The 24,025-nt window shown below is 48.2% G+C and overlaps 1 protein-coding gene and 1 long non-coding RNA gene across 4 annotated transcripts; one reads left to right on the forward strand and one right to left on the reverse strand.

Annotated features, from left to right (window-relative positions):
* The first annotated feature begins 1,039 nt into the window (after window positions 1-1,039).
* SIRT3 (sirtuin 3) lies at window positions 1,040-23,601 on the forward strand. 2 transcript variants are annotated; one of them, XM_032949193.2, is made up of 8 exons: window positions 1,040-1,310; window positions 9,018-9,294; window positions 12,117-12,302; window positions 15,290-15,522; window positions 16,310-16,410; window positions 17,647-17,808; window positions 18,646-18,858; window positions 20,844-23,601. In XM_032949193.2, exons 1-8 carry the CDS (start codon window positions 1,265-1,267, stop codon window positions 21,147-21,149), a joined length of 1,524 nt encoding a protein of 507 aa, XP_032805084.2. In that variant the 5' UTR covers window positions 1,040-1,264; the 3' UTR covers window positions 21,150-23,601. The 2 variants fall into 2 exon arrangements, with proteins under 2 accessions (XP_032805084.2, XP_032805085.2); XM_032949194.2 differs by having other exon boundaries at window positions 1,041-1,310; window positions 12,120-12,302.
* On the reverse strand, window positions 2,831-5,409 carry LOC142924029 (uncharacterized). 2 transcript variants are annotated; one of them, XR_012941173.1, is made up of 2 exons: window positions 5,148-5,409; window positions 2,831-3,830 (listed from the first exon to the last, which is right to left on the reverse strand). It is a non-coding gene; the product is annotated as an uncharacterized LOC142924029 (long non-coding RNA). The 2 variants fall into 2 exon arrangements; XR_012941172.1 differs by having other exon boundaries at window positions 5,090-5,409.
* Window positions 23,602-24,025: the final 424 nt, after the last annotated feature.

Below are 24,025 nucleotides of genomic sequence, written 5' to 3' on the forward strand. Positions count from 1 at the left end.
TTCAGAAAAAAAACATCTTCCGGAAGAAATCTTCCAGAAGTTATCTTCCGGAAGTTTTCGTCCAGAAGTTATCTTCCAGAAGTTATCTTCCAGAATTTATCTTCCAGAAGAAGACTTCCGCGAGTTATCTTCCAGAAGTTGTGTTTCCCAGAAGTTATCTTCCGGAAGTTATCTTCCAGAATTTATCTTCCAGAAGAAGACTTCCTCGAGTTATCTTCCAGAAGTTGTGTTTCCCAGAAGTTATCTTCCAGAAGTTGTGTTTCCCAGAAGATATCTTCCAGAAGTTATCTTCCAGAAGTTATCTTCCAGAAGTAGTCTTCAAGAATAAGTGTTCCAGAAGTTATCTTCCAGAAGAAGACTTCCGCGAGTTATCTTCCAGAATAAAAATTTTTCCAGAAGTTATCTTCCAGAAGAAATCTTCCAGAAGTTATCTTCCAGAAGTAGTCTTCCAGCATAAGTGTTCCAGAAGTTATCTTCCAGAAGAAGACTTCCGCGAGTTATCTTCCAGAATTAAGTTTTTCCAGAAGTTATCTTCCAGAAGTTATCTTCCAGAATATGTCATCCAGAAGTTATCTTCCAGAAGAAGACATACGCGCGTTATCTTCCAGAATTCGGTTTTCCAGAAGTTATATTCCAGAAGAAATCTTCCAGAAGTTATCTTCCAGAAGTTATCTTCCAGCATTATTCTTCCAGAAGAAGACTTCCGCGAGTTATCTTCCAGAATTAAGTTTTTCCAGAAGTTATCTTCCAGAAGTTATCTTCCAGAATATGTCATCCAGAAGTTATCTTCCAGAAGAAGACATACGCGCGTTATCTTCCAGAATTCGGTTTTCCAGAAGTTATCTTCCAGAAGAAATCTTCCAGAAGTTATCTTCCAGAAGTTATCTTCCAGCAATATTCTTCCAGAATATGTCATCCAGAAGTTTTCTTCCAGAAGTTATCTTCCAGAAGTAATCTTCCAGCAGTATCCTTCCAGTATATCTCATCCAGAAGTTATCTTCCAGAAGATCTCTTCCAGAAGATGTCTTCCTTGGCGTTCATAAACCCCCACCATCTTCCGGTGGCGGTGGAGCGGGGAGGTCCGCGCGGTGCATTGATGTTGTTAGGGTCAGGTGCTGCCACTCTTGCTGGTGGCGGGGGTCGACAGTGCACACAGCTCTGACTCCCGTAGCATTTAACAGTTTTAACTTAAACCTTTTAACGTCTTACCAAGTTTAATTAATACACCCGTCGCACCTTCCCCCCACCCCTCTCACAGCCGCCGATGAAGATCTTTGCAGTAGCACTCATGTCTTCGTTGCGTCAACACGGTACGCTGAGTCAACAACAACAATAACAACATCGTCATCATCGCAGTATATTTGTTGTTTCCTGTGTTATTATGAGTGGTCGTCGACGTCTGTCGCGGATAATTTGAATACGCATTTTAAGTCGTGGCAGCGAGCGCGCGGTTATGGCTGTTGTGTTTTACAGTACATCGGTCAATCGTTGTGAAACTCCACATTCCGATGGCGGGAGAGTCCTGTCACCTTGACTCCATCATCGTCATTGACGTCGTCGTGCCGTTACTTCATGCAGCGTCTGCGTCGCTTGTTCCACTGTGTGCTTCAATCACACGTTATTGAGTCGGCGTGCAGTGTGTTACATTGAACATATGAATGGAACGCGAGGTGACAGGTGGCGGCCGCCGTCTTGTAGTTAGACTGCGAGAAAGCAGCGCGTGCGTTGGATTTACACGCGCAGGCTAAGCATTACGTTTGGAGCGGACACTGTCGCCTCTCAAGGGCTTTTGATGGTCCATGGCCGGGACTAACAGCAGAGCGGGAGCCAAAGGAGGAGGAGGGAGGGAACGCGCCCAAGAGGACGTCGACCCGCGGAGATGGAGCAAACGAACGGGATGTTGATGGGCTTCGTGTGCGTTAGGAGCCAGATTTTAATTCGTTCCGTCCCGAGCCCCGTTGATCAAAGGAGCGGTGCAGCGCCGTCTCTCGAGCAGCAGTGAAATGTGCGAAGCGTGCCCAGGAGGTGGCGGTAGTAGTCCAGGAGGAGAAGGATGTCTATCGGGTGTGTGTGGAATTGCGTCTTAAAAGTTACCGGCGAGACGATAAACCCTCACTTTAAACAAATATATATAACCATACAACCACGGTATGTCCACCTACGACCGTACGAGCTATTCAACGAGGCGGTAAACCTACATCACCATCTTCATACCTGTCAACCCCTTATATCAGTGCTGCCTACATTTTTTTACAGACCAATTCAGACCTTGTTGGTTCACCCCGTGCCCCCTTTTAATTCACAACGTTCATCCTACGAAGTCCCATCACAAGGGAGAAACACAAACAAATAGACACAAACACATTTTGCCCGTATTGAAACGGCTGTACACCGTATGGACCTGAAAACTCAATTTCCCTGCACAAGAATACGGGGTTATACCGTATGGGTTGACACGGTACGCATTCTACTCGACTAACGCCACTTAAACCCAATGCAGGAGGGAGGCTCTCCCAAGCATCGGGTCGGTATCAGATGTAGATTTCGCACAGTGCCCCAATATGTTTAGGCCACCTTAAAAAAAACAATAGTATGCTGTATCGGATACGGGTTGTTGTTTGACCATACTTCACCACGCTGGTAAGTGCAGAATATTAAACTAGGGTCGCTGGGTTCATGAGGGCAATGAACCAGAATCAGAATCTATATCCTGGAGAAATCCGATGAGCTGTGAAGCTCTTTTGTTCACAGATGTCTAGGGAGGAGCGGGTCAGAAAGTTACAAAGACAAATAAAGTTCCAACAACGAACACAAACCTCAACCCCCTGTAGACCACAAACACAACGTTTATTAAACCTGCTTACAGAATGCTTATTAATGCTTAGTATACGTTACTATAATAATTAGATACACCAACTTATAAACCATGACAATTCAAAGAGATGATAACATTGTTTAATTAGGCCACGTTTCTACAGCAATGACGGGCGTAAAAGCGCGTTTATGAACCTGCTTGCCCGTGAACACAAATAAATCGCGCACTCTATATAAAACGCCATGTGTGAAACGTTGACTTAGGTTGCCATTCTAAATAGCAATCGGTAAAACAAGGAGAATCAATCGCTGGTGCTTTAGCCACGCGATTAAGGGCCACTATTAAACCATGCGATCCATGCAAAAAGACAATAAAACACAACTGTTCTTAACAACCCCGCGTATATATTCCAAAAGTATTATGGTTAGCGGTGGTAAAATTGTACCATATAAACCGACGTGCTTTTGAGGTTTGCCTCATCTGTGAAACTGCCCTGGCTCCGGGTGTGTCGTTGCGGGTGCCCGTATTGTGACCAGGGCCGCAAGTCATCACGTAACTTTGTCGCAAAAGAGTCAAATGAAGGTTGTGACAACCTGTATGATCTACCGGACGGGTGAGACCGTGTTTGTAAGGCTGCACTGTCAAATGCTGGTAGCGCATCTCAGAAACTGTACCACCTGGCTGCAACTTTTAAGAGGACACGCTAAGGTCGAGGTCATTCGTGAACTCTGCTTTCGGGTACCAGAAGCATTAACAGCATTTAAATTTTGACAAGATAGATCTTAGTGGCCGCAATTGCGCGCAACTAAAAATATTTTTCAGTGACATTTCAATCACAATCGTCATCATAAGCCGTGATCATTCCACTTGTGGATGCGGATGAAAGTCTTCCCAAGCTGTTGCCATCTCTCACGGTCTTTGCGATGCAACCAGCCATGCAGGGCCAGCACTTGAGTTGATTTCACTGCTCCATGTCCATGGGGGTTCGTCCTCTTGACAGTCTGTGTTCCCTAACCTTGAAAACACCGATAGTTCAAATCATATCCCCAACATTTTGGGTCAATAGAAGCGCGAATAAAATAGTGTCTCCCAGCGATTTTGATTACATTTTAGAAAAATAATTTGCTTAAAGAAAACAACATCACAAAAGCTGGAAAGTGCACAAAGAAGTGTGTGTGTGTGCAGAGATTCATGCTTTGAATTACATTACGGCGACGGAAACATTAACACACTGATTAGAGAACCTACTGAAGCATATGGCATCAAACAATTAAGAAAAGTCAGCGGGCAATGTGCCTTGCGCACAATAAACTACTTTGAATGAAATGAACGGAGGAGTGAATGCATACATTTACAAACAGCTATTAAAATCAAAACGCCTCCCAGCAACTTCGCCTTACATCGACACACAGCTTCATGACGACGAAGGCCTTAATGTCAATGACGATGATTATGACGGCGATGATGCAAACGATGTTGGTGTTGATTTTTGAAATTGTTCGGTTTGATGATGATGGTGGCGCGGATGGAAATGATGACGCAAATGAATTTGGTGATGATGGGTTGTGATGGATGTAAACTATTTTGATGGTGATGATGCAAACTCTGATAGTGTTGATTATGCAAATGATGCAGATGATGATAACGACAAGGATGAAGGCACAGGTGCATGGCAGTGCAAGGCAATGATGTAGGGTGGAGGAGGGAGACCGTCGTGGGGGGGGGGGGTCTGCACAGCTGTGAGTGGGGCGCAGTCTCTGGGGGACTGTTTTGATTCGGCATTAGCTCCGTGGGGGGTCTCAGGGGGGCTTTCGAATAAAGAGTTGAAAGCCTTCACATCCGGCCATTACCATAATCTGAGGTTATTGGGGGGGTGGGCGGTGGTGTTGGGGGGGGTGGTGGTTTCATCAGAAAACTAAAGGACTTTCGCCACCACGTTTTGGCGGTGTATCTGTCCCACGGATTGTAATTTTTATTTGTCCCTTTCGGCGAAAACCAAAATGCGAAAGTGTTTTGCAAAACGAGATTAAATATTGAGGCTGAATAAATTTAACACATCTTAAGCCAACTCCGTTGCGCATCAAGCCCAGTTTTGTCCTTCGGATTGTAAATCAGAAATTTAATATTTAATGATTCCAAACTTTGGAAGCTCGAAAGGGTTATTGGTGCCGTAAACTTTGGGTCCCATCCCTATGTGGGTGCGTGTGCGCGCACGAATTCGTGCCAGTGCGCGTGATTGTGTGTGTGTGCGCGCGCGCGCGTGCATGCATATACTTGTGTGTTTGTATGTGGAAGTGGCCGGTTGCCCGGCAACGTTGTTAGCTGGACAAACCAACTTGTTGAGCACGCTGCGAAAACTTGTTCCGAACGATTTGTCGATTATGCGCAACTCCATTCGCCGCTGCTTCCTCGCACCCGCCGCCATTGTCCGCCGCCACGCCTCGTGCGTCGCCATGGCAGCCGGCGGCCCAACGCTGCCGCCGTGGCAACCGCGCAGCCCGGGCAAGGGATTGTGGGGGTTGAACTCTGACCTTAGGACCTTGTGGTTTCATCCAGTGACGTTTCTGCCACCCCCCCCACACACACACCCTGCACACCTGGCAAGGCAGTGCAGTGCTATCAAATATGGTGGGGATCTCGATGAACTCCTTTAAATATAATTGAGAATTGCTACCGTGTCTTGCGAGAAATGTTGTTCAGCGGCTGCTGCAGCGGCAGCATATGCGTGCAATTGTTTACTGTCGAACTTTAGTGCACTTGGTTTTTCCGCAATTTTATTGTTACTAGGTCATATCTGGTGATTTGGCTAATTTGCAGTGGTGCCCAATTGCAAATATCAAACAAAACATATTTACGTATGTGGTGAGTGTTATTGTTATTTATTAGGTGTTTTCGTGTGTGAAAGTATTGCAAGCTACGTTGGCAAACTTTATCGCAACTTTGATGGTATAAGGTAACCTGTAAATTTGATGAAATATCAGCCGGAAAACATTTTATTTGGGCCTTCGATGAAATAATCGAAATTACAGTTTGGCACAATGTCCCTTTGATGGCAGATACGTCGACGCAATGTGCAAGTCTCTAAACTCACGATTAAATAAAGCAGTCACCCGTTAAATTTTGATTTAAAGCTTTCGTGACTGCAGGGATTCATATTCTTGGTTCTTTACCGAGAGAACCAAGAATGTCAGTCACCCTTTGTGAGACTTAACCTTAATAATCAGTGACTAAGTTTATTGCTTAATAACCATTAATCATCTGGGGCTACACTGCGCCGGTCTTGCCTTCTGTAGTCGCACCAGTTGTGGGAATCGCGCAATTAACTTTCCTCACATTGTCAACCGCGAGTTGACGTGCCATCACCGCTTTAGCCAACAAACCACAACTCGGGCCCAAGTTTTAAGCGCCGTCATTTAGCCCAGCTGAGACCCCATCATCGTCGTAGGTGCACGATAAGACGATTGCCGGGTTGGTTCGTTGGTCGGTTTGCTCGAGCTGACCAAGGTGCGACTCGTGAGAGTTCCACAACCGTGTAGCGACGGCCAGGTTGGGGGAAGGGCAGAGCAGGGCCCGGTCGCGTCCCCCATTACATGCCGGGCACATCCCCAGCTCCTGCCGCCGCCCGTTGTCCTCGAGTCCTTGATTGATGCTCCGAGTGTCAAACAGCAGCTCTGGGAATAAATAAAAAGAAAGCCGGGGTCGTGGAGACAATGAGCTGAGCGGCATTTGAACTTCAAACATTTACCCCCTCGCACGCCACCCCCCACAACATCTACACACCCACCCAGCCCGACCCATCGACCGACTGACCCACCCATCCACCCACCCACACACGCATCGACCGACTGACCCACCCACCCGCCCACCCCTTCCTCGTACCCATGGACAGCAAAAAGGGTTTGAAAGGCATTTGTCCAAAGAATTTGCCATCTTTGAAGAAGCACATCTGATTTTGCGATTGGTGGTGCGTATCCTCCTGACTTATTCTGAAAGCCGTTTGTGTGGGAATATTCATTCACTTTTAAATGTTGCGGCCGTGGTATTTTTCGTACATGCTTGTCGCGTTCTGTTATAAACATCGGCGCTATCTCAATATATGCGCGCAGCTGCCCTGGAGCTTTGTTGTTTGTGAGTAGCTTAACATAATGAGAATTGATGTTCCCATGTTTCCACGCTATTTTCAAATTACATTGTGGCAGGTGAATTCGGGTTTCTCACAAAGAGCAATTGAATGTATTCTGGCTTCGCTGCACTTTTTTTGTGGTACACCAACCTGAACTGCAGGTGGTGGGCCCAAAATTGTGTTTAAGTTTGGCTTTGAAATTCAATTCACGAAACGCTCTGCGCCGCAGCATCGACAGAAACACTCAAATTTTGATTTAAAGCTTTCGTGACTGCAGGGATTCATATTCTTGGTTCTTTCGGTAAAGTCACGTAGAAGGGAAACAATTCTAGATTTGAAGCTTTCGTGACTGCAAGGATCCATACTCTTTGGTTCTATTCGGTAAAGTCACGTAGGTAAAAAAAATAACAAAAATCGCGACTTTTGATTTAAAGCTTTCGTGACTGCAGTAATTCATATAAAAATCACGACGTTTCGGCCACAACACAAGTGGCCTTCATCACCTGATGATGTGGCCGAAACGTCGTGATTTTTGTTGTTTTATTTTTTTACCTACGTGACTTTACCGAAGAGAACCAAAGAGTAGGGAAACAATTGTTTTATTGTTTTATATTTTTATTATTTTATTGTTTCCCTTCTACGTGTCTTTACCGAAAGAGCCAAGAATATTAACACTCAAGTTAAACGTAAGCGCCATGTTGGCACTTGCGTACAAAAAAGATCCAGTACACCTCACCACAGCTGTCGTTAACATCTTTTTTATTGGAAGAAGTGTTGCACAACTTGTTAGCCTACTGTATGGTTTCTGTTATACAGCAGTGTTAATGTGGGCGTTGATGAGTTATTTTTGGTTTCATGAACCATGATAAATCCGCTGCTGAATCAAGGTCTCGCCAAGGAATTTCCTTCTCTCGTAGTCCTGTGATGCAACTTTTTTGGGGTGCCACGGTGGCGAGGCATTAACTACCTCGCCTGGTATGCAGGAGTTCGTGGGTTCGATCCCGACCCTGACGCCTGTATATTCGGAGTTTGCATGTCTCCCCGTGGTCGCGTGGATTTGTCTCAGGGTCCTCCGGTTTTTCCTCCACATTTAGAAACATGCATTTCGAGTATTTGGCTACAATATATTCCTACTTGATAAGCCATTTTGTTGAGTGATAATTAGTGGCCAGGTCACTTCTGAAAAAGAGCTATATAGCCGAGTGGGCCTTACCTGGTAAAATAAAAATAGTTTAGCTTCATAGTTGAGTTAATTTGTAAGTCTCATTATTTGCGCTTAACAAAGGGAAACTTTAGCAGACAAATTGAGAGTCCTATGGAGATTGACTCTTCCCAAAATAACATGAAGAAATTGGCACACTAGCTCCAGTTAAGTGTACACCTGGAGCCCTTCTCCAAAGGCACTGCTGGATGAGGGCCTCACCACACCGTGCAGATCATGGGGCTAATTTAACCTTACTTCACCACTCTGGTTAGTGTGGGCTGGGGAAGGTGGGGAGCATAAACATTGGAGCATAGAAGTGCATACAGCGAGCAATGGATTTGGCTACACTGCCCTCTGTTGACAACGTAACTAGTTACATACCAAGACCGCATTATTGCAATGGAGACCAATTGCAGTGCATTTGCAAGTTGCAATGTTACGTGGATTGCTCGTTATGTTATGAACACTTTAAAACATAAAGGGACCGAAAACACTGCACTGACACCACCGAAAATCGCAAGCCAATTCTTCAATGCACAATCCAGCATAAGTTGCCGTATAGTACAGTACTAAACTAGGACTGCCATTCGCGTAACGTTTCTGTGCAGCTTGGAGACACCGCTAACAACAAGTCCGCATTGCCATTACTTTGCACACTGATAATTTTTTTTAACTTTGGGAGTGCAGATTTTCTTTCCTTTTTCCCTTAAATTTTTAAGCCACCTAAAATAAATGTACCATCGTAAGCATTGCACAGGTGTCACCGGCTTTGACTGTGCGTGTGTATTTACGTCGAACTTCTTTCGCACCGTACGTAGCCAACCGTGCTAATCGGAGGTGCCGTGTGTGTGTGTGCGCACCACGTGTCCATGCAGGTGGTGTGGCGGTGCGTCAGGCCACGCGCAAGCTGTCTGCGCGGCCCACGCTTGGCAAGGCAGAGCAGCCGAGCCCCATGAAGAAGCCGCAGGCATTGCCCGAGAGGAACGCGGCGGTGGTGGCGGCGGCTGCGGCAGCGAAGGTATCGGCGCCGGCGAGGACAGAGGTCAGGGGCGGCCCCCGGCCCGCTGGTGGCACGGCTGGGACGCGCTCGGAGAGCTCGCTGAGCCGTGTGCTGGGCCGACTTGCCATCACCAAGACCACGCAGCCGACGCGGTATGATTCCCGGCCACGGCTAATGCCGGTGTCGAGCGGTATCTGAACCAGTCCAGGGCTCACCCCCCCATTCACCGACCCGCATTGGTCCCGTGCCTCCAATTACCACGGTTTGCTATGTGTGGTGCGAGAGAAGTTCAACGTGCATACACACATGACCAGTGTGGTGCAGTATAGTCAAACATCCCCCATGTCCGATGTACTCTTGTTTTTTGGGAGGTATAGCAGACACATGGGAGGTATAGCAGACACATGAGGGATCTCCATGTAAGTTCTGGTGGATGACTTTTGGCACGTAGTTCCCCGATTCAGATGTCGGTGAACGTTCACTTTTGGTAAAGATGTGCCCATGTCTCCATCACCAGCAAATGTGGCAATTCACCGCGGCGCGCTGTTTCGATTGTGAACTCGAGGTACGAATCCAACCCACATTCTCGTCATCTCCGTAACTCAACACAAGCTATTGGGCAGCGCTCACCTCTGTGTGCGATCCTCAGGTCGTAATGGGAAATTCCACATTCCCCATGGCACTGGGATGGCAATTTGTAGCCAAGTCGACTCACCACAAAATGGCACTTGTTTTGTTGATCCTGGATAGATTATGAGCGAGGCCACCCTCCCAACGGGGATTTGAACTCCTGACCTTTAGGTTTCGAGTATGTCGCTCAACCACAGCGCCGTCTGGCCAGCATGCACACGCCACGGACTATTTTAATACCTCTGACCGGCCAGTTTGGTAAACTTGAGTTTAAGTCACCTATTAGTGTGAGCAAGTAACGTAAGTGCCGTGTGTGCTGACCCGCCTAAACAAAAAAGCATGTAAAATCCTCCTGAAAGCGATTTAGTATTCCAGTGGTAGCTCTTTCAGATGCACTTTTTACAGTCGATTATTTCGGTGCCAGCTCTAAATCTTTTGCTCCGATTGCTGGGCGCTGTCCACTTCGTCCAGCGGTAGTCGTAGTTTAGTGTGCGACGCGCAGAGCGTTTACCGCAAATGCGCGCATGTGTGTGTGTGAGTGAGTGCGTGAGAGTGGGGAGTGGAAATGTGGTGGCGGTTAGCGTGCCGCACTTCGAACCCGGCGACCCGAGTTCCATTCCCGCTCACGGCCAACACCAGTGACGATTCTCAGAAACGGTCCTGGGCCTCCCCTAGGTCGGCTCAGCCTAAAATGAGTACCCGGTGCAGTGTGTAAACATCGCCACAGGGGAGACAAAGGCGGCCGGGCGTGGTGCTGGCAACCCACCCCGTCCTGTGGCCTGCTGGCCTAACAGCACTTGCCCCAACAGTCCGTTCAGACGATACGGAGGATCTTTGTCTTTCTGCGTGAGAGGGAGAGTGAGAGCAAGAGTGAGTGTGTGCGTGCGCGCGCAAAAAAAGGGGAGGTAAAATTCCTCATTTCCTAGTGTCTGGCCTCCCCGGTGGTCAGTTTAATAAACCGAGGCATTGTTGTGGCGCCTGATGAATGGATTACTTACAGAAGCCCTGTCAGCCTGCGACAGTGTAGGGATGAATGTGAAGATATATCGGGGAGGAGCCTGGGGGGGGGGGGTGTGTGAGCCGCACGGGGGGGGGGTGGGGGGGTGGTGGAGGAGCCAAGGCATTGTTAGGCCACTGTAGAAAATCTGTGCTGTGGGAGCTGTGGAGGTGGTGGGAGAGGTGGGGAGGGGGGGGGATGAAGAAGAGGGGGGTGGATGCTTGATGAACATCATGTCGAGATGCCAGCGGAAAGTCCTGCAACTGTGGCATCTTCATGCGCTCGTTGTTTTGTTGACGCGCGCCGACCGCGACTGAAGGTTTTCCCTTGCGGTGCAGAATAATGATTTTACTCTTTTTAACGGTGTCCTGCCCCCAGTGATCCGACGAATTTTTGACGATTCGGGAATCACGATTCGATAAAAAATGTACATCTTAGCAATATTGTTTTTGGTGAACCTGCTGCTGCATTTGGCAGTGGTGCACAAGCGCAAATAAAATAACTAAACACGAGTCAAATAAAACTGTCTTAAAAGTTTATTATTGCAGAGGTTTTGGGCAGTGAGCCCTTCTTCACAGCACTTAGGGAGGCCTCTCCCGTGCGATGCTTTGGCGTTGACTTGTTTTGTTCTGCCTCGTGTTGTGCAGTTTTGTTCTCAGTGTAACATTCGGTGGACTGTTTTGCATACAGTTTGCATGAATCACAAATGATAGGTTCTCAAACGACTCGTTTGCATAATCGATTCACACACACAGTTACGAACCGATGTAGGCGTCAGTGCATAAAAAGATTTTAATCGGTGCAATAATTTCGTCGTTCCATGCCTTGTACAACTTCCTAATATAAAATGGATGTTTAAAAGTATGAAACTAACATTTGATACAAAAAAAATAAACAAATTACTTTTACAACAACAGTAATAATTTAATTTTAAAAAAATAATGCACAATATACAACAAAGACGGTCACTGCATTGCTCGCTTTCAAAATGCGCTTCTGCGGCCGTCTGGAATGCTCTTTCTTCCGATATTAGGAAGCTGCTGGAGCTATGCACTTTAAAATCTAGATTCAAAACTAATTTCTTTAGAACTGCTTTTAATGTTTAGTTTGTTGTCCTTCCCCCGCACCTCCAATTAAGCACAGTTGGCTATGTACGCTGCGAAAGAAGTTCAGCATGCATGCAACAACGTTAAATTCAATCAAATTTACTGTGACATACATTTGCTCGGTCAAATAACTTTTTTTTTTTCACTTAATGCGCTATTTCACCTGACCCACTGACCGTGCCGTTCAGCGCCGTGACCCACCGCCCGATTGACTGTACCGTGATCGCCATGTGGCCGTCAGCAGCACCAGGCCCTTCTCCACGTCGTCGGATCGGCGCGACGGTGCCGCTGGGGGCGGGGTGGGTGGCGGCGGGAAGATCGAGACGCTGGAGGACGTGGCGCGCCTCATCCGAGACGGGCACTGCAAGAACATTGTGCTCATGGCCGGCGCCGGCATGAGTACGGCCAGCGGAATCCCCGACTTCCGGTGAGCGGGGAAGGCTCGTCGTATTGCCGTGTCGCGGTTTTCTTTCATGGATCGTGACGGTTCTGGATGGGGGAAATTATTTTTGAGTATCGATTCGTCTGTGCGATTTGTTTGATCGTATACTTACTTCGCGGTTGATTTTTATTTTGCATTGTTTGTACACATTTTTTTAAAAATTCCGTTAGCTTTAACGTACGATTAGCGTATGAGTTACATTCTGAATAAGCAATTCTCAAAAACACCATGTATCCTTGAGTGTAAAAAAACTATTTTATTTCGTTTAAATTTTTTTTTTAGTTCTTATATTCAATGCTACTTCATTGAAAGAATAGCTTTACATGCATAACTTTGTGTTAATCGTGTGTTTTGGCCAAACACAATTGGTCGTGTTATTCGCCGCGCGCTTACTCTCCACTAAATCCCACATGTACAGTGCCCGGACAGAGGCTATTCACCTCGCCACGCCACGCGCAACACTGGCTTTACACTTCTTCTGGCTAAGTCGCAATCACCGGCCATGACGGGGAAAGTTTTTCATTTTATTATTTAGCCTTCCACCGTTTCTCCCTTTAACCACCACCCCTGCCCCCAACCACCGCACACACATCACTCCTTCTCGTCCCTTCATATGCAGATGCAGCTCGCCCACCGTTCTGAATGCAAAATGCGCCAGGGCAAGCCGTTTAACGGATTATTTAATTAGGCCCCAAACGCAGGGGATTTTTGGGCCGGTGTCTAAATAGCCGGGCGTTGCACAAAGGCCCGGCGGGGGCAGGCAGCGAGGGTGTTTATTACCGGAGTGTTTGCGCTGGTGCCGTTTGTCATTGGGCTGCTGCAAAAGGGGTTCGCCGGGGGCCATCGTGTTGGGGGGGGGGGGTAGAGCGAGGATCGGGGTTGGAGCCGGGGCACCCCCTTTCACTTTTCCCTTGCACACACCGCACCCCCCCCCCCCACTCCTCCCGTGTGCCGCCTTTTCTTTGGGCCGCTTTTTTTTTGCTCGCTCGCTCCGGCTCTAAGGGAGAGTACGCGGCCCGTCGCGGCTTGGGCAAATAGCAACAGCTTCGCGACAGAGTATCCGACGAGCGATGGAGCCGGCCGTGTGTGTGCGTGGGGGTCCTGTTAAGTGAGCAGTAATTTTCGTTTGTGCGTGCGTGCGCGCTTTTGCGGGGTCGTGTGAATCTCGAGACGGATACATTTGCGGCGGCTTAAAATATTTAAGCAACCCCTCCTCTGCCCTTCCCACCCCCCACTGCCCCCCCACCCCCCCGCTGCCCCCCCCCCACTCATGAACTCCCATCTCCTTGGACAGGTCCTCACCAACTTAAAGGCTCGCGAAGGGGCCAGATGATAAGTGGCCGTGTTACAATGTGCCGTGTGCCACTTTTGCAGCGACCCAGCCGCAGTCACTTAATTTTTACATCATTTGAGTTTCCAATTAATAGGTGCTACATCACGGTATAGTTAAATAAAATTATACAATCCAAGAAACGCTCTCATAAGTCTCAGTAGTTTTTTTCAGGATATCCCTATGTTGAGATGTACGGCCTTGTTGGTTAATGAAGTAGTATGTACCTGGGCAAAACCCACACTTAATAATAATGCCCAATCCAGGAAAGCCTTGAGGTTTTTTTTACTTACAGGAGGATCCTGCAGTGGAATATTTGGCCAATGGGATATGTTTGGCATGTGGAAGGAAGCTGGAGAATGCAGAATAAAAGCCCATGTGTATGCGAGGAAAACGCTCGCACAGATAAGTTTAATCCACAGATGGAACCAGCACATTGAATTATCTGTGGACTCAACTTCATTGCTGTACTGCCATCTCTTGGCCACCTCACAACCCACGTCTCATACAAAGTGGCAATTCGCCGATTGTCTATGCCCTACACAAACACAGACAACTTACAATGTAATTGGTCCATAATAGAGGTTTTTTTTTTTTTTGGGTTAGATTGCATAAATATAAATGTGTAGCTAAACCCGTCAACACCCGACACAGCCAATTATTAAGGTTACGCATATAGAATAAGTCAATTTGTTACTTAGTACAGCACATCGGTGTGTTGGAGAGTAAACCCACCACATTTACAATTCGAGAACGACGTTTCGCCAGTAATTACAACGAGCATCACCAGGCGACAGTCCGATTTATATTAACGTGATCTAACCCAAAAAAAACCCCTTCCATTATGGATAATATTGATCGCGAAAGCCTACGTGTTAAACAAATGTAACTGGTACTCTTTGGTTTTATTCGGTATAGTCACGTAGATAAAATAAAACAAAATAAAATAATTAAATCACGACGTTTCGGAAGCTTGTGTTGCCTCCGAAACGTCGTGATTTAATTATTTTCTTTTATTTTGTTTTATCTACGTGACTTTACCGAATAAAACCAAAGAGTATGAATCCTTGCAGTCACGAAAGCTTCAAATCTAGAAAAAATGTAACTGGTATTGCCACAATATCCCAATGCTGGAAAAGTACCTGCACAGCACTCAGTTGGGATCACACATAACAGCAACATCACCCCTTCCTCCCCCCACTACAGCAACTTGGCAGGGGGGGACCCCCTTCTGAAAATGTTTCTCGAGACTCGGTGAAGCTTTTCCTGGTAAACAAATTAATGGAAGGAATAATAGAAAACAATGTTATCCCCCTCCCCCTCTCTCCCCACGTCTATTAAAACTTTTTATTTTGGCAGGTAAGGCCCACTCACCTATGTAACTCTTTTTCAGAAGCAACCTGGCCACAAATGATAGCTCAATGAAGTGGCTTATCAAGAGGGAATTTATTGCAGCTAAATACTCGAAAACACACGTTTCTAAATGTGGCGGGAAAAACCGGAGGACACGGAGAAAAATCCACGTGACTACGGGGAGAACATGCAAAACTCCAAATAAGCAGGCGTCAGGGTCGGGATCGAACCCACGACCTCCTGCACACCAGGCGAGGTAATTAACATCCCGCCGCCCGTTTGTGCGTAGGACGCCAGGCACGGGGCTGTACGACAATCTGCAGCGCTACCACCTGCCCTTCCCCGAGGCCGTGTTTGACCTCGACTTCTTTGCGGTCGACCCGAAGCCCTTCTTCACTCTGGCGCAGGAGCTGTACCCCGGCAACTGCCGCCCCAACGACGCGCACTACTTTGCGCGCCTGTTGCACGAGCGCCGGCTGCTCCTGCGCCTCTACACGCAGAACATCGACGGCCTGGAGAGTTGTGAGGGAGCCGCGGTTTAATTGGGGGGGTGCTCGATGGGCATGCAACGATGCGTCGATCCGTCGATTTTTAGGTCTGATCGCCCCGATATCCCGATTGTGCCAGCGGTTGTCATGTCCTGTCATCTTGGCCACTGTTAAGAAAACCCAGTAGGCTTGGGTAGAACAATTTGCAAGAAGGCACGTTGGCCGAAGGTTGATACTGGTGATAGCGGCATCTAAAATGAGGGAATGCGCCTGCCAGCACGTCAACTGTGGAGATTGAGCGATGAATTCAGCTCGTGTGCACTGCTAGATCGATCGCTGCATCGCGAGACAGTGAGGGACGGCAGCGATTTGTGGCAAGGCCTTCATGCCGCAGTGGATAAGACCATGGCCGACGATAATGACGGCATCTCTCTGTATTTCCACACAAACTCCTTTCATCCTCACAGCAGCTTTTGGCTAGGCCATCAAATAAAGACAGTCACCGCATCGCGTGCTTTCAGATGCGCTTCTGCGGTCGTCTGGGAGACTCTACCTTCCGATATTAGGAAGCCACTGGAGCTGTGTACTTTTAAATCTAGATTGAAAACTAATTTCTTTAGAACTGCTTTTAGTGTTTTGTTTGTCGTCCTTCCCCCGCACCTCCGATTAGCACGGTTGGCTACGTACGTACGTATGTTGAACGTCTTTCACACCGTACATAGCCAACCCTGCTAATCGGAGGTGAGAAAGAAGTTTAACATACATGCGTAAGGTTCGAAAGAAGTTCAACAAACATACATACGTGTGCTGTGGTGCGATAGTGGCGGGACTGCCACCGGACATGCTGGTGGAGGCGCACGGGACATTCGCCAGCGCCACCTGCACGCAGTGCCGCAAGCCACAGCCGGGAGACCAAGTGCGGGTAGGAACTCTGTCGCGCGGTTGTCGCTCGCAACAACCGCTCTCATCGCCTCCGACGTGTGTCCGTTTACATATAAGGGAAATAGGCACCTTATTTCTGTTTGATGTTTCCGTAACTTAATTGTAATTGCACAACAAGCGGTCTAAAAATAATCTTCCAGAGTCGATGCGTTCTACGGGATAATCCTACAAATTACTGCCATTGATTCATGTACATGGATGATCAAATTGTGCATATGAGAATCGATTAATTTTTAATATATGCAAATAATAAGCAAACCGCACCTGCGATTACCATGGTTGGCTATGTATGGTGCGAAAGAAATTCAGCATACAGACAGACATACAAATCGTATGCCTAACTGTACTTCATAAAACAAGGCAACAACAAATACATGGGAAACGACACAAAAGACACGGCAAGAAATGAATTGAATTGTGACCCCGAACAAGCGGTATTAATCGATATCGCCGAGAGAGTTACTCGTAACATGCCGAGTAGCAAGCAAATCTACGATCGCAAGAATGTGCTCTAATTCACTGCTCAATAGATGGCATTCTTATTATCATCTTGAACAAATAGAGCGCCGTGAAGCTGGTGCAAGACAGGAGCAGGTGGAGAGGTCTCATTCAGAGCGGTGAGGCATTGGGGAGCGCACTGCGCTTGTGGACTCCGCAAACCATCTTTGATTCTTGGCCATGGCTAAAAACAGTGGCAAGCGATACCTGAACCGGTCCTGGGGAATCACCTTCACCAGCGTGGTGAAGTATGGACAAAACAATCCCACGACCCACACGGCATGGGGAGGCTTTCATCCACCAGCAGATTGACGACGGCTGTATATATATAAAAAATTGCCCAGATCTTAACTCGCTCGCTTGGTGTACAGGAGGTCGTGGGTTCAATCTCGACCCTGACGCCTGTATATTTGGAGTTTGCATGCCTCCCCGTGGTCCCGTGGATTTGTCTCCGGGTCCTCCGTTTTTCCAACACGTTTAGAAACATGCTTTTAGAGTGTTTGGCTTCTATAAATGTCCACGTGATAGGCCACTTTGCTGAGCTATCATTTATGGCTATGTCGCTTCTGAAAAGAGCTACATATCTCAGTGGTCCCTATTTGATAAAATAAAGACGTAGTTTAGTTTATACATTTCTCTTTGATGTGCACTGCTTATATTTGACCGTGCATCCACGCGATATTATTTGACTTAAATATTGTTTCTCTTTCCCTCCCAGCGCACCGTCATGAGCGGCAAGATCCCCCACTGCGGCGCGTGTTCCGCCGTCGTTAAGCCCGACATCGTGTTTTTTGGCGAGGACCTTCCCAGGCGCTTCTACGCCTACGACCAGGACTTCTCCATGGCCGACCTGCTCATCGTCATCGGCACCTCGCTGGAGGTGAGGTCTTGGGCGGTCGCGGTCGTTGACCCGCTTCACACCGATCCCGCCGAGTCGTCGTGTCGCTCGCGAACGACTTCACGCTTGCACGGCACAGTTCGTCGGCGCAGCGTTACCAAAGTGAGCCATTTGTCACGCAGCAAACTTGGAGAGAGGAGAGGGCCCTGTGACGTGCGTAGCCAACCGTGCACATCGGATGTGGGCTGTAAGATTTGGGAGGGCCATTGCTCACTTTGCACACTTGTCATTGTGCTAATGAGCAAGGCGAGGGTGCGTGCTAAGAATTCCACCAAGAGGTAGGAAGAAGAACACATGGATGAGAGAGGGACCTCTGGTTAAAGAGCTTCGTTTGAGGGCCTTTACGCGGAGGGGTCGTTGAGTTTGGCTGTCGAGACTTGGGAATGGGAAAGGATTTTGCTTTAGGGTGCTGCCAGGAGGCACCCTTTAGGAAGCGAGCTCACATGGGGGCATGGGGGCCAGGAGAAGACCCCTAGGCGTTGGCAGCAAAGGGGTGCAACGCTGCCATGTGCCATCTTGGTGTGTGCTGCTCCTCGCCTGACTTCCTGTTGGTGGTAGTGGTCGTGTAAGCATTTCGCTCATTGCGCTACGAACCTGGCAACCCGAGTTCGATTCCTGCTCATGGCCAATACCAGTGAGTGAATATTTGAGCAGTCCAGGGCTTCCCCTAGGTCGACTCAACCTAAATTGAGTACCCAGTGCGATGGCGTAAAAACATTGCCATTCCGGCCTTCATAGGCACCCGCTAACAGCACTGGCTTCAACCGTCCGTTTAGGCTATACGGGGGGATCTTTGCCTTTTGGTGGCGGCGTGCGCAGGTGATGCCGTTCGCGGGTCTGGTCAGCGCGGTGCGGCCCGGTGTGCCGCGGCTGCTGCTGAACCGCGAGGCGGTGGGCCTCTTCCGCCGCGCCGCCTCTTCCCCGACGGACGTGGCGCACTTGGACGACGTGGTGGCTGGCGTGCGGCGACTCACAAACCTCGTGGGCTGGGACGCCGAGCTGGATCGTCTCATCGCCACCGAGAACAAGCGCGTGAGTTTGCAACGACGGCAACAGCAATGATGATGTCGTGGTCGAAGGTGAAGGCGCAGCCCCGCAATTTGTTGCTCATGGCCACTGCCAGCAGAAAAGTCTCCACGACAGGGAGATCTCTGGAGGGCCCCTTGATAAGGTTAGTTAAGCCTACTCTTTTAAGATAGCCACACATTCCCAGACTCGCTTTCAGGAACGTCCGAAACAATTATAGTTTTTTTGGCCAGTTGACTTTGAATGAGTGTTTTGCTTTGTTCAGAATAAAACCTTAGAACCCAGATAAGCCAACAGAGCATACGTGGGCATAACACTCAAAGGTCCACATAGACACGTTCATGAACCCACTTGCTGTACTGCAATGGCCACCTCGCGTGAAACCTAGCAGAATTTTGAAGTATCGCAAATCTGTGATCCACCAACCCTTGCCTCCAAAGTCATGGTTCATAGTTGTATGCCACCATGGCCAGCTAACATGCTAGAGATTGGTCGTCGATGCCATTGTGTTCGAATGGGTCTTTCGGGATTTAACAGTAGCCACGAGGTTTATACTCCAAGACCCATGGGCCGTCTCTGACCTATTTCATTTTGTATTTGGCCCAAAATCCGTTAAAAAAAAAAGTTAGAAAAGTTACCGTTGCCTTCCCGCAGGTTACGCACGGACAAAGCGAGAGCACAAACGCCCCTCCGATTAGCACGGTTGGCAACGTACGGTGGTGAAAGAAGTTAAACGTGCATGCATACAAACGTCTTTCCGTACGGATGGAATTCCCCAAAAAAAACCCCTTTCGCAGTCGGTGCCCCCGCAAAAATCATCCATCCTCCGAGCCTTTCATTCAGCTCCCTTTATGTTTCTGCAGTGGAGCAACGTCCGAATACAGCGTCTTTCCGCCGGCTGTCCACTGACACCGAAACGCGTGGGGTTTTTTGTGCGCAAGCACGGCGAGGCTTATCAACGATGCTTAAAATATATTTCACGTGCAAGTGTGTGTGTCTTTGAAATGGTGGGGGGTGGCGGTGTAGTGGTCAGTGCGCTGCGCTATGAACCCGGCGACTCGAGTTCGATCGCCGCTCACGGCCAACACCGGTTATGACTATCTGAACCTGGTTATGGGGCCTCCCCTAGGTCGACTCAGCCTCAAATGAGTACCTGGTGTGGTGTGTAAATATCACCACTAGGGAGACGAAGGCGGCCAGGCGTGGTGTTGGCCACCCACCCCCTCATGTGCCGTGCCGGTCTTCATAGGTGTTCGCCAACAGCACTTGCCCCAACAATCTGGTCAGGCTATATGGGGGTCTTTGCTTCTTTGAAATGCAACGCCGTTTTTCATTAGTATCGTCAAGAATCTGACATATGATCGTTCGCTGTAAAACATAATAACAATGCTCGCCTTTATGAAAGCTAGACGTGGGACAATTCGTCGATTGTTTAACTTAAGGTACGCGCACTGAGTTGGCCATGTAAGCGCTGTGTTTTGAATTTATATTAATTGCATACCCCAATCCGATGACCAAATCGTCAGATCTCAAAAATTGAGCATGGGTTGAGCTTGGATGGGCAACCACCATGCATGCCAGGTTGTCAACACCATCTGCGAGATTTTGCTACAATGCGGGCAGCAGAGGGCAGTGCACCAAATGCATTGCTATATTTGCTTCTATACTGTTACCATCAATGGTACCATGCCTTCATCAACCCGCACCGACCAGCGTGGTGAAGAATGGTTAAATTTGAACCCCCATGACCCGCACAGCATGGGGGGGTGGGGGGGGGGGTGCTTTATCCAGCAATGGATTGACAAAGGGCTGTACGTGTACTTGAAGAAGTGATACGATCAGCTCCGCAGAATTGAAGGGGCGTGAGTTGACCCCAATAGGTATTAGAAACTCGCTGCTTTCGTGAGCCACGTGTTGCCAACCTCTGCGCCACGTGGGACAAAATGTTATGGATTCACGCCAAACCTCACGCTTGTGTTTTATCTCCCAAGTTGGACAAGGAGCTGGCCAAGGAGGACGACGGTCCAGCCGACAACGGGAAAGCGGGCACCAAGAACGGGCCCGGCAAGAGGCCCTCCGGCGACGGCGCGGCGGGCAGAAGGGGCCTCCACACGGCGAGCCGCGTGGCCCCCGCGACCACGGCGCCGGCGAAACCGTGGGCTGGCGTGATGGCGGCGCGCGCAAACGCACGCCGGCAGAACGCGCCGCCTCGCGCCATCGACGCGGCGTCTTCGGAGAGCGACAGCGATAGCAGCGGCGACGCCTCTTCCGATTCGTCGTCCGGAGCCAGCCTCTGAATGGTGGACGCGATCCGATTTAATTTTAAGTGGCATGGCGCTAAGCGGCATGTGACCCTCCCACCAACAACAAGTAACCATCGCTGAAGCACTACCGGGTACTCGCCAAAGAAAGGGTGTCAAAGATTGGGTGCCACTTGGTGTCTAGAAATCATCTTGCGTTTGCATTAGTGTTGCTCATGCTTGTTTTCCAGCCTTCGTGCACTTTTCTCTGTGATTAATTTCTAACCATTAGAACCGCTTTATTGTGGGACACTGATTTGTGAAACATCGCACTTATCTATTTAAAAGCACAGTTGTGCCATTATTAAAGTTGTTGCTGCTGCAGCAGCAATCTTATTCAATCATTGACGGTTTAAGCAAATGTAAAAATTATGAAAATTGCAAATTGGAATAATTAATGGGTTCTTTTGTTTTACTTTAACGTTGTTGTGAATTTAAATTCCGATAGCAGGGTTCTGCACTGTACAAATTCACTTATGCAAAATGTATAGCATGACATTTGTGGGTTACCACAGTGAATGGAGTTTTAGGACGAGTCTTGAAAAACAACTTGAAGATTTATTTTTATTATGACAGTAAAAATCTTTACCGAGCAGATGCCCATCGGAATCACACGACCGTATCTTCATTTCGATTCTGCTTGGCTTGCGTAACAGGGCTGCCATGATGGTGAGATGTTAACTACCTCGCCTGATATACAGGAGGTCGATGGGTTTGATCCCGACCCTGATGCCTGTATATTTGGAGCTTGCATGTTCTCCCCGTAGTCACGTGGATTTTTCTCGCGGACCTCTGGTTTTTCCCTCCACATTTAGAAACATGCATTCAGAGCAGGGGCAGAGCCAGAGGGGGGGGCTGGGAGGGGGGGCTTAGTCCCCCCTGAAATTTTGGGAAAGTCGGTAATCGGGATAACCGGATATCCGGCTGCTGCAAAATGCTGCTGGCTGCCACCTTGTGCTGCCCTGCAGGCTGCCACCTTGTGCTGCCCTGCAGGCTGCCACCTTGTGCTGCCCTGCGGGCTGCCACCTTGTGCTGCCCTGCAGGCTGCCACCTTGTGCTGCCCTTCAGGCTGCCACCTTGTGTGCTGCCCTGCAGGCTGCCACCTCGTGCTGCCCTGCAGGCTGCCACCTTGTACTGCCCTGCAGGCTGCTTGAGCAGCAGCCTTTCGAACTTATTAGCCACATCAGCGGCTCCGACCTATTAATAAAATCCGCGTTCAAATCCAATAAAATTTGTTTTATACATTTGTGGCGCCCATTGGAAAACATTACACTGGATATTTCAGAATATTGAAGTCAGCCCCCCCAAAGTCAAAATCCTGGCTCTGCCCCTGGTTCAGAGTATTTGGGCAGCTAGAAATATCCAAACGATAAGCCACTTGATTGAGTTATCATTTGTGGCCAGGTCACTTCTGACAAAAAGCTGTATAGCTCAGCAGGCCTTACCTGGTAAATTAAAAACTGGTTTAGTTTATACCTGATGACGGCTGCTTGTGTTGCAATCGAAACGTCGTACTCTATTATTTAATTTATTTCATTTTTACGTGACTTTACTGAAAGAACCAAAGAGTAATTCCTGCAGTCACGAAAGCTTCAAATCAAGTTTGAACTAGTTTATAGTTTAACTTTAGTTATTTTTCGAATACCATCACACGATGTTCACGCGACGGTTTACCTTATCAGCATGACGGGTGTGTGCACGGCGGCCCTGCCTGTTCTCCGCAGGTCTCTTGTGCGTGAGCGCTTCATTGAATCGCGAGCACTCCTTGGCAGATTTGAATTCACACATGGCAGTGCTTCAGCTGCTGCTGCTGTTGATTCTGGCAAGACGCCCTGATCACGTTCGTTCTAGGATACGAGCATCGCACAAAGGATATCGTTGCGCACTTCACAAGCCACGGAGTGAACTCAGGGCGAGTTTGTCAAGGCAAAAAAACTGGCAACTGGTGTTATCCACTGGTCAGGCTATATCGACATTTAAAAAAGAAAAATTGTTTCAGGGCGAGGATGTTCGACTTGTTTACCTTGTGGGCTATGCCACTTTCTATAAAGCCACGAACTGACGTCGGAACTCTTCGTTGAACGGCAGCAGGCACATTTGCCAGCTGGTGCAGTTGGGGTCGACTCTTTTGCCCTGAGCTGTTGAAGTCATTGCGGTTTCATCGTTGGGTGTATAAAATGTAAAAAAAAGAACAAAAATATTTTTAGAACAGTATTACAGCAAACATTGCGGTGTATTTTTTGTTATTAATCACATAAATGATGGGTTTTATCATATTGGTTTATTACGCGTTATATTATGCTCTCCGTATACATGGCAGTATTCAAAACATACAACCTGGGATTCATTTTGAAAGTGATAATCACTATAAAACTTATTTTATTCCGGTAACATGATTGTAAATCCATTGTGCTGCGTCGTGCAAATAAAGCAATATATTTTTTCCAAATGGCCGCGTACACAATACTGTTCTAAATCCAATTATAGCGAGTTTTTTTTTTATTAAATTACCTTTGCCTGTAACAAAGAGAAGCTCTTCATTGTGTTAAGCAGCGACGGCGAGGCTCCGGCACCCCCCCCCCCCCCCCCCCCGCTTTAACCCCGGGCGGTGCGCTGGCTTTGTGCTGCTCCGTTAGAATATAATTGATTCCTTCCCCTTTTCAGGAGCCGTTAGCGTTGACGTGTTTTGACTCTCGCGACGGGCTCCGGGACCGCCCGAGGCTCAATGGGGAGAGCGGCAAACACTCATTAAAAGGGATTTTCGGGCTGTCCCTTAAACCGGTCATCCGCCGTTTAAGTGTCTTCACCCCCCCCTCCCCTCCATCTCGCATGTCCCCTTCACAGCTCAAGAGGCCGATGCCCCGGGTTGGGAC

Source organism: Petromyzon marinus, chromosome 7 (assembly GCF_048934315.1).
Source record: "Petromyzon marinus isolate PM22_M1 ecotype Great Lakes invasive population chromosome 7, UKy_Petmar_22M1.pri1.0, whole genome shotgun sequence".
Classification (NCBI taxonomy): Eukaryota; Metazoa; Chordata; class Hyperoartia; order Petromyzontiformes; family Petromyzontidae; genus Petromyzon; species Petromyzon marinus.

What these genes read in the sequence shown, in the direction of transcription:
- SIRT3 (XM_032949193.2), top strand. Translation starts at nt 1,265, where the DNA reads ATGAAGATCTTTGCAGTAGCACTCATGTCTTCGTTGCGTCAACACG. An exon ending in AGCCGGGAGACCAAGTGCGG is followed by an intron (nt 16,411 to 17,646) that starts GTAGGAACTCTG and finishes TTTCCCTCCCAG; the next exon opens with CGCACCGTCATGAGCGGCAA. An exon ending in TCGCCACCGAGAACAAGCGC is followed by an intron (nt 18,859 to 20,843) that starts GTGAGTTTGCAA and finishes TTATCTCCCAAG; the next exon opens with TTGGACAAGGAGCTGGCCAA.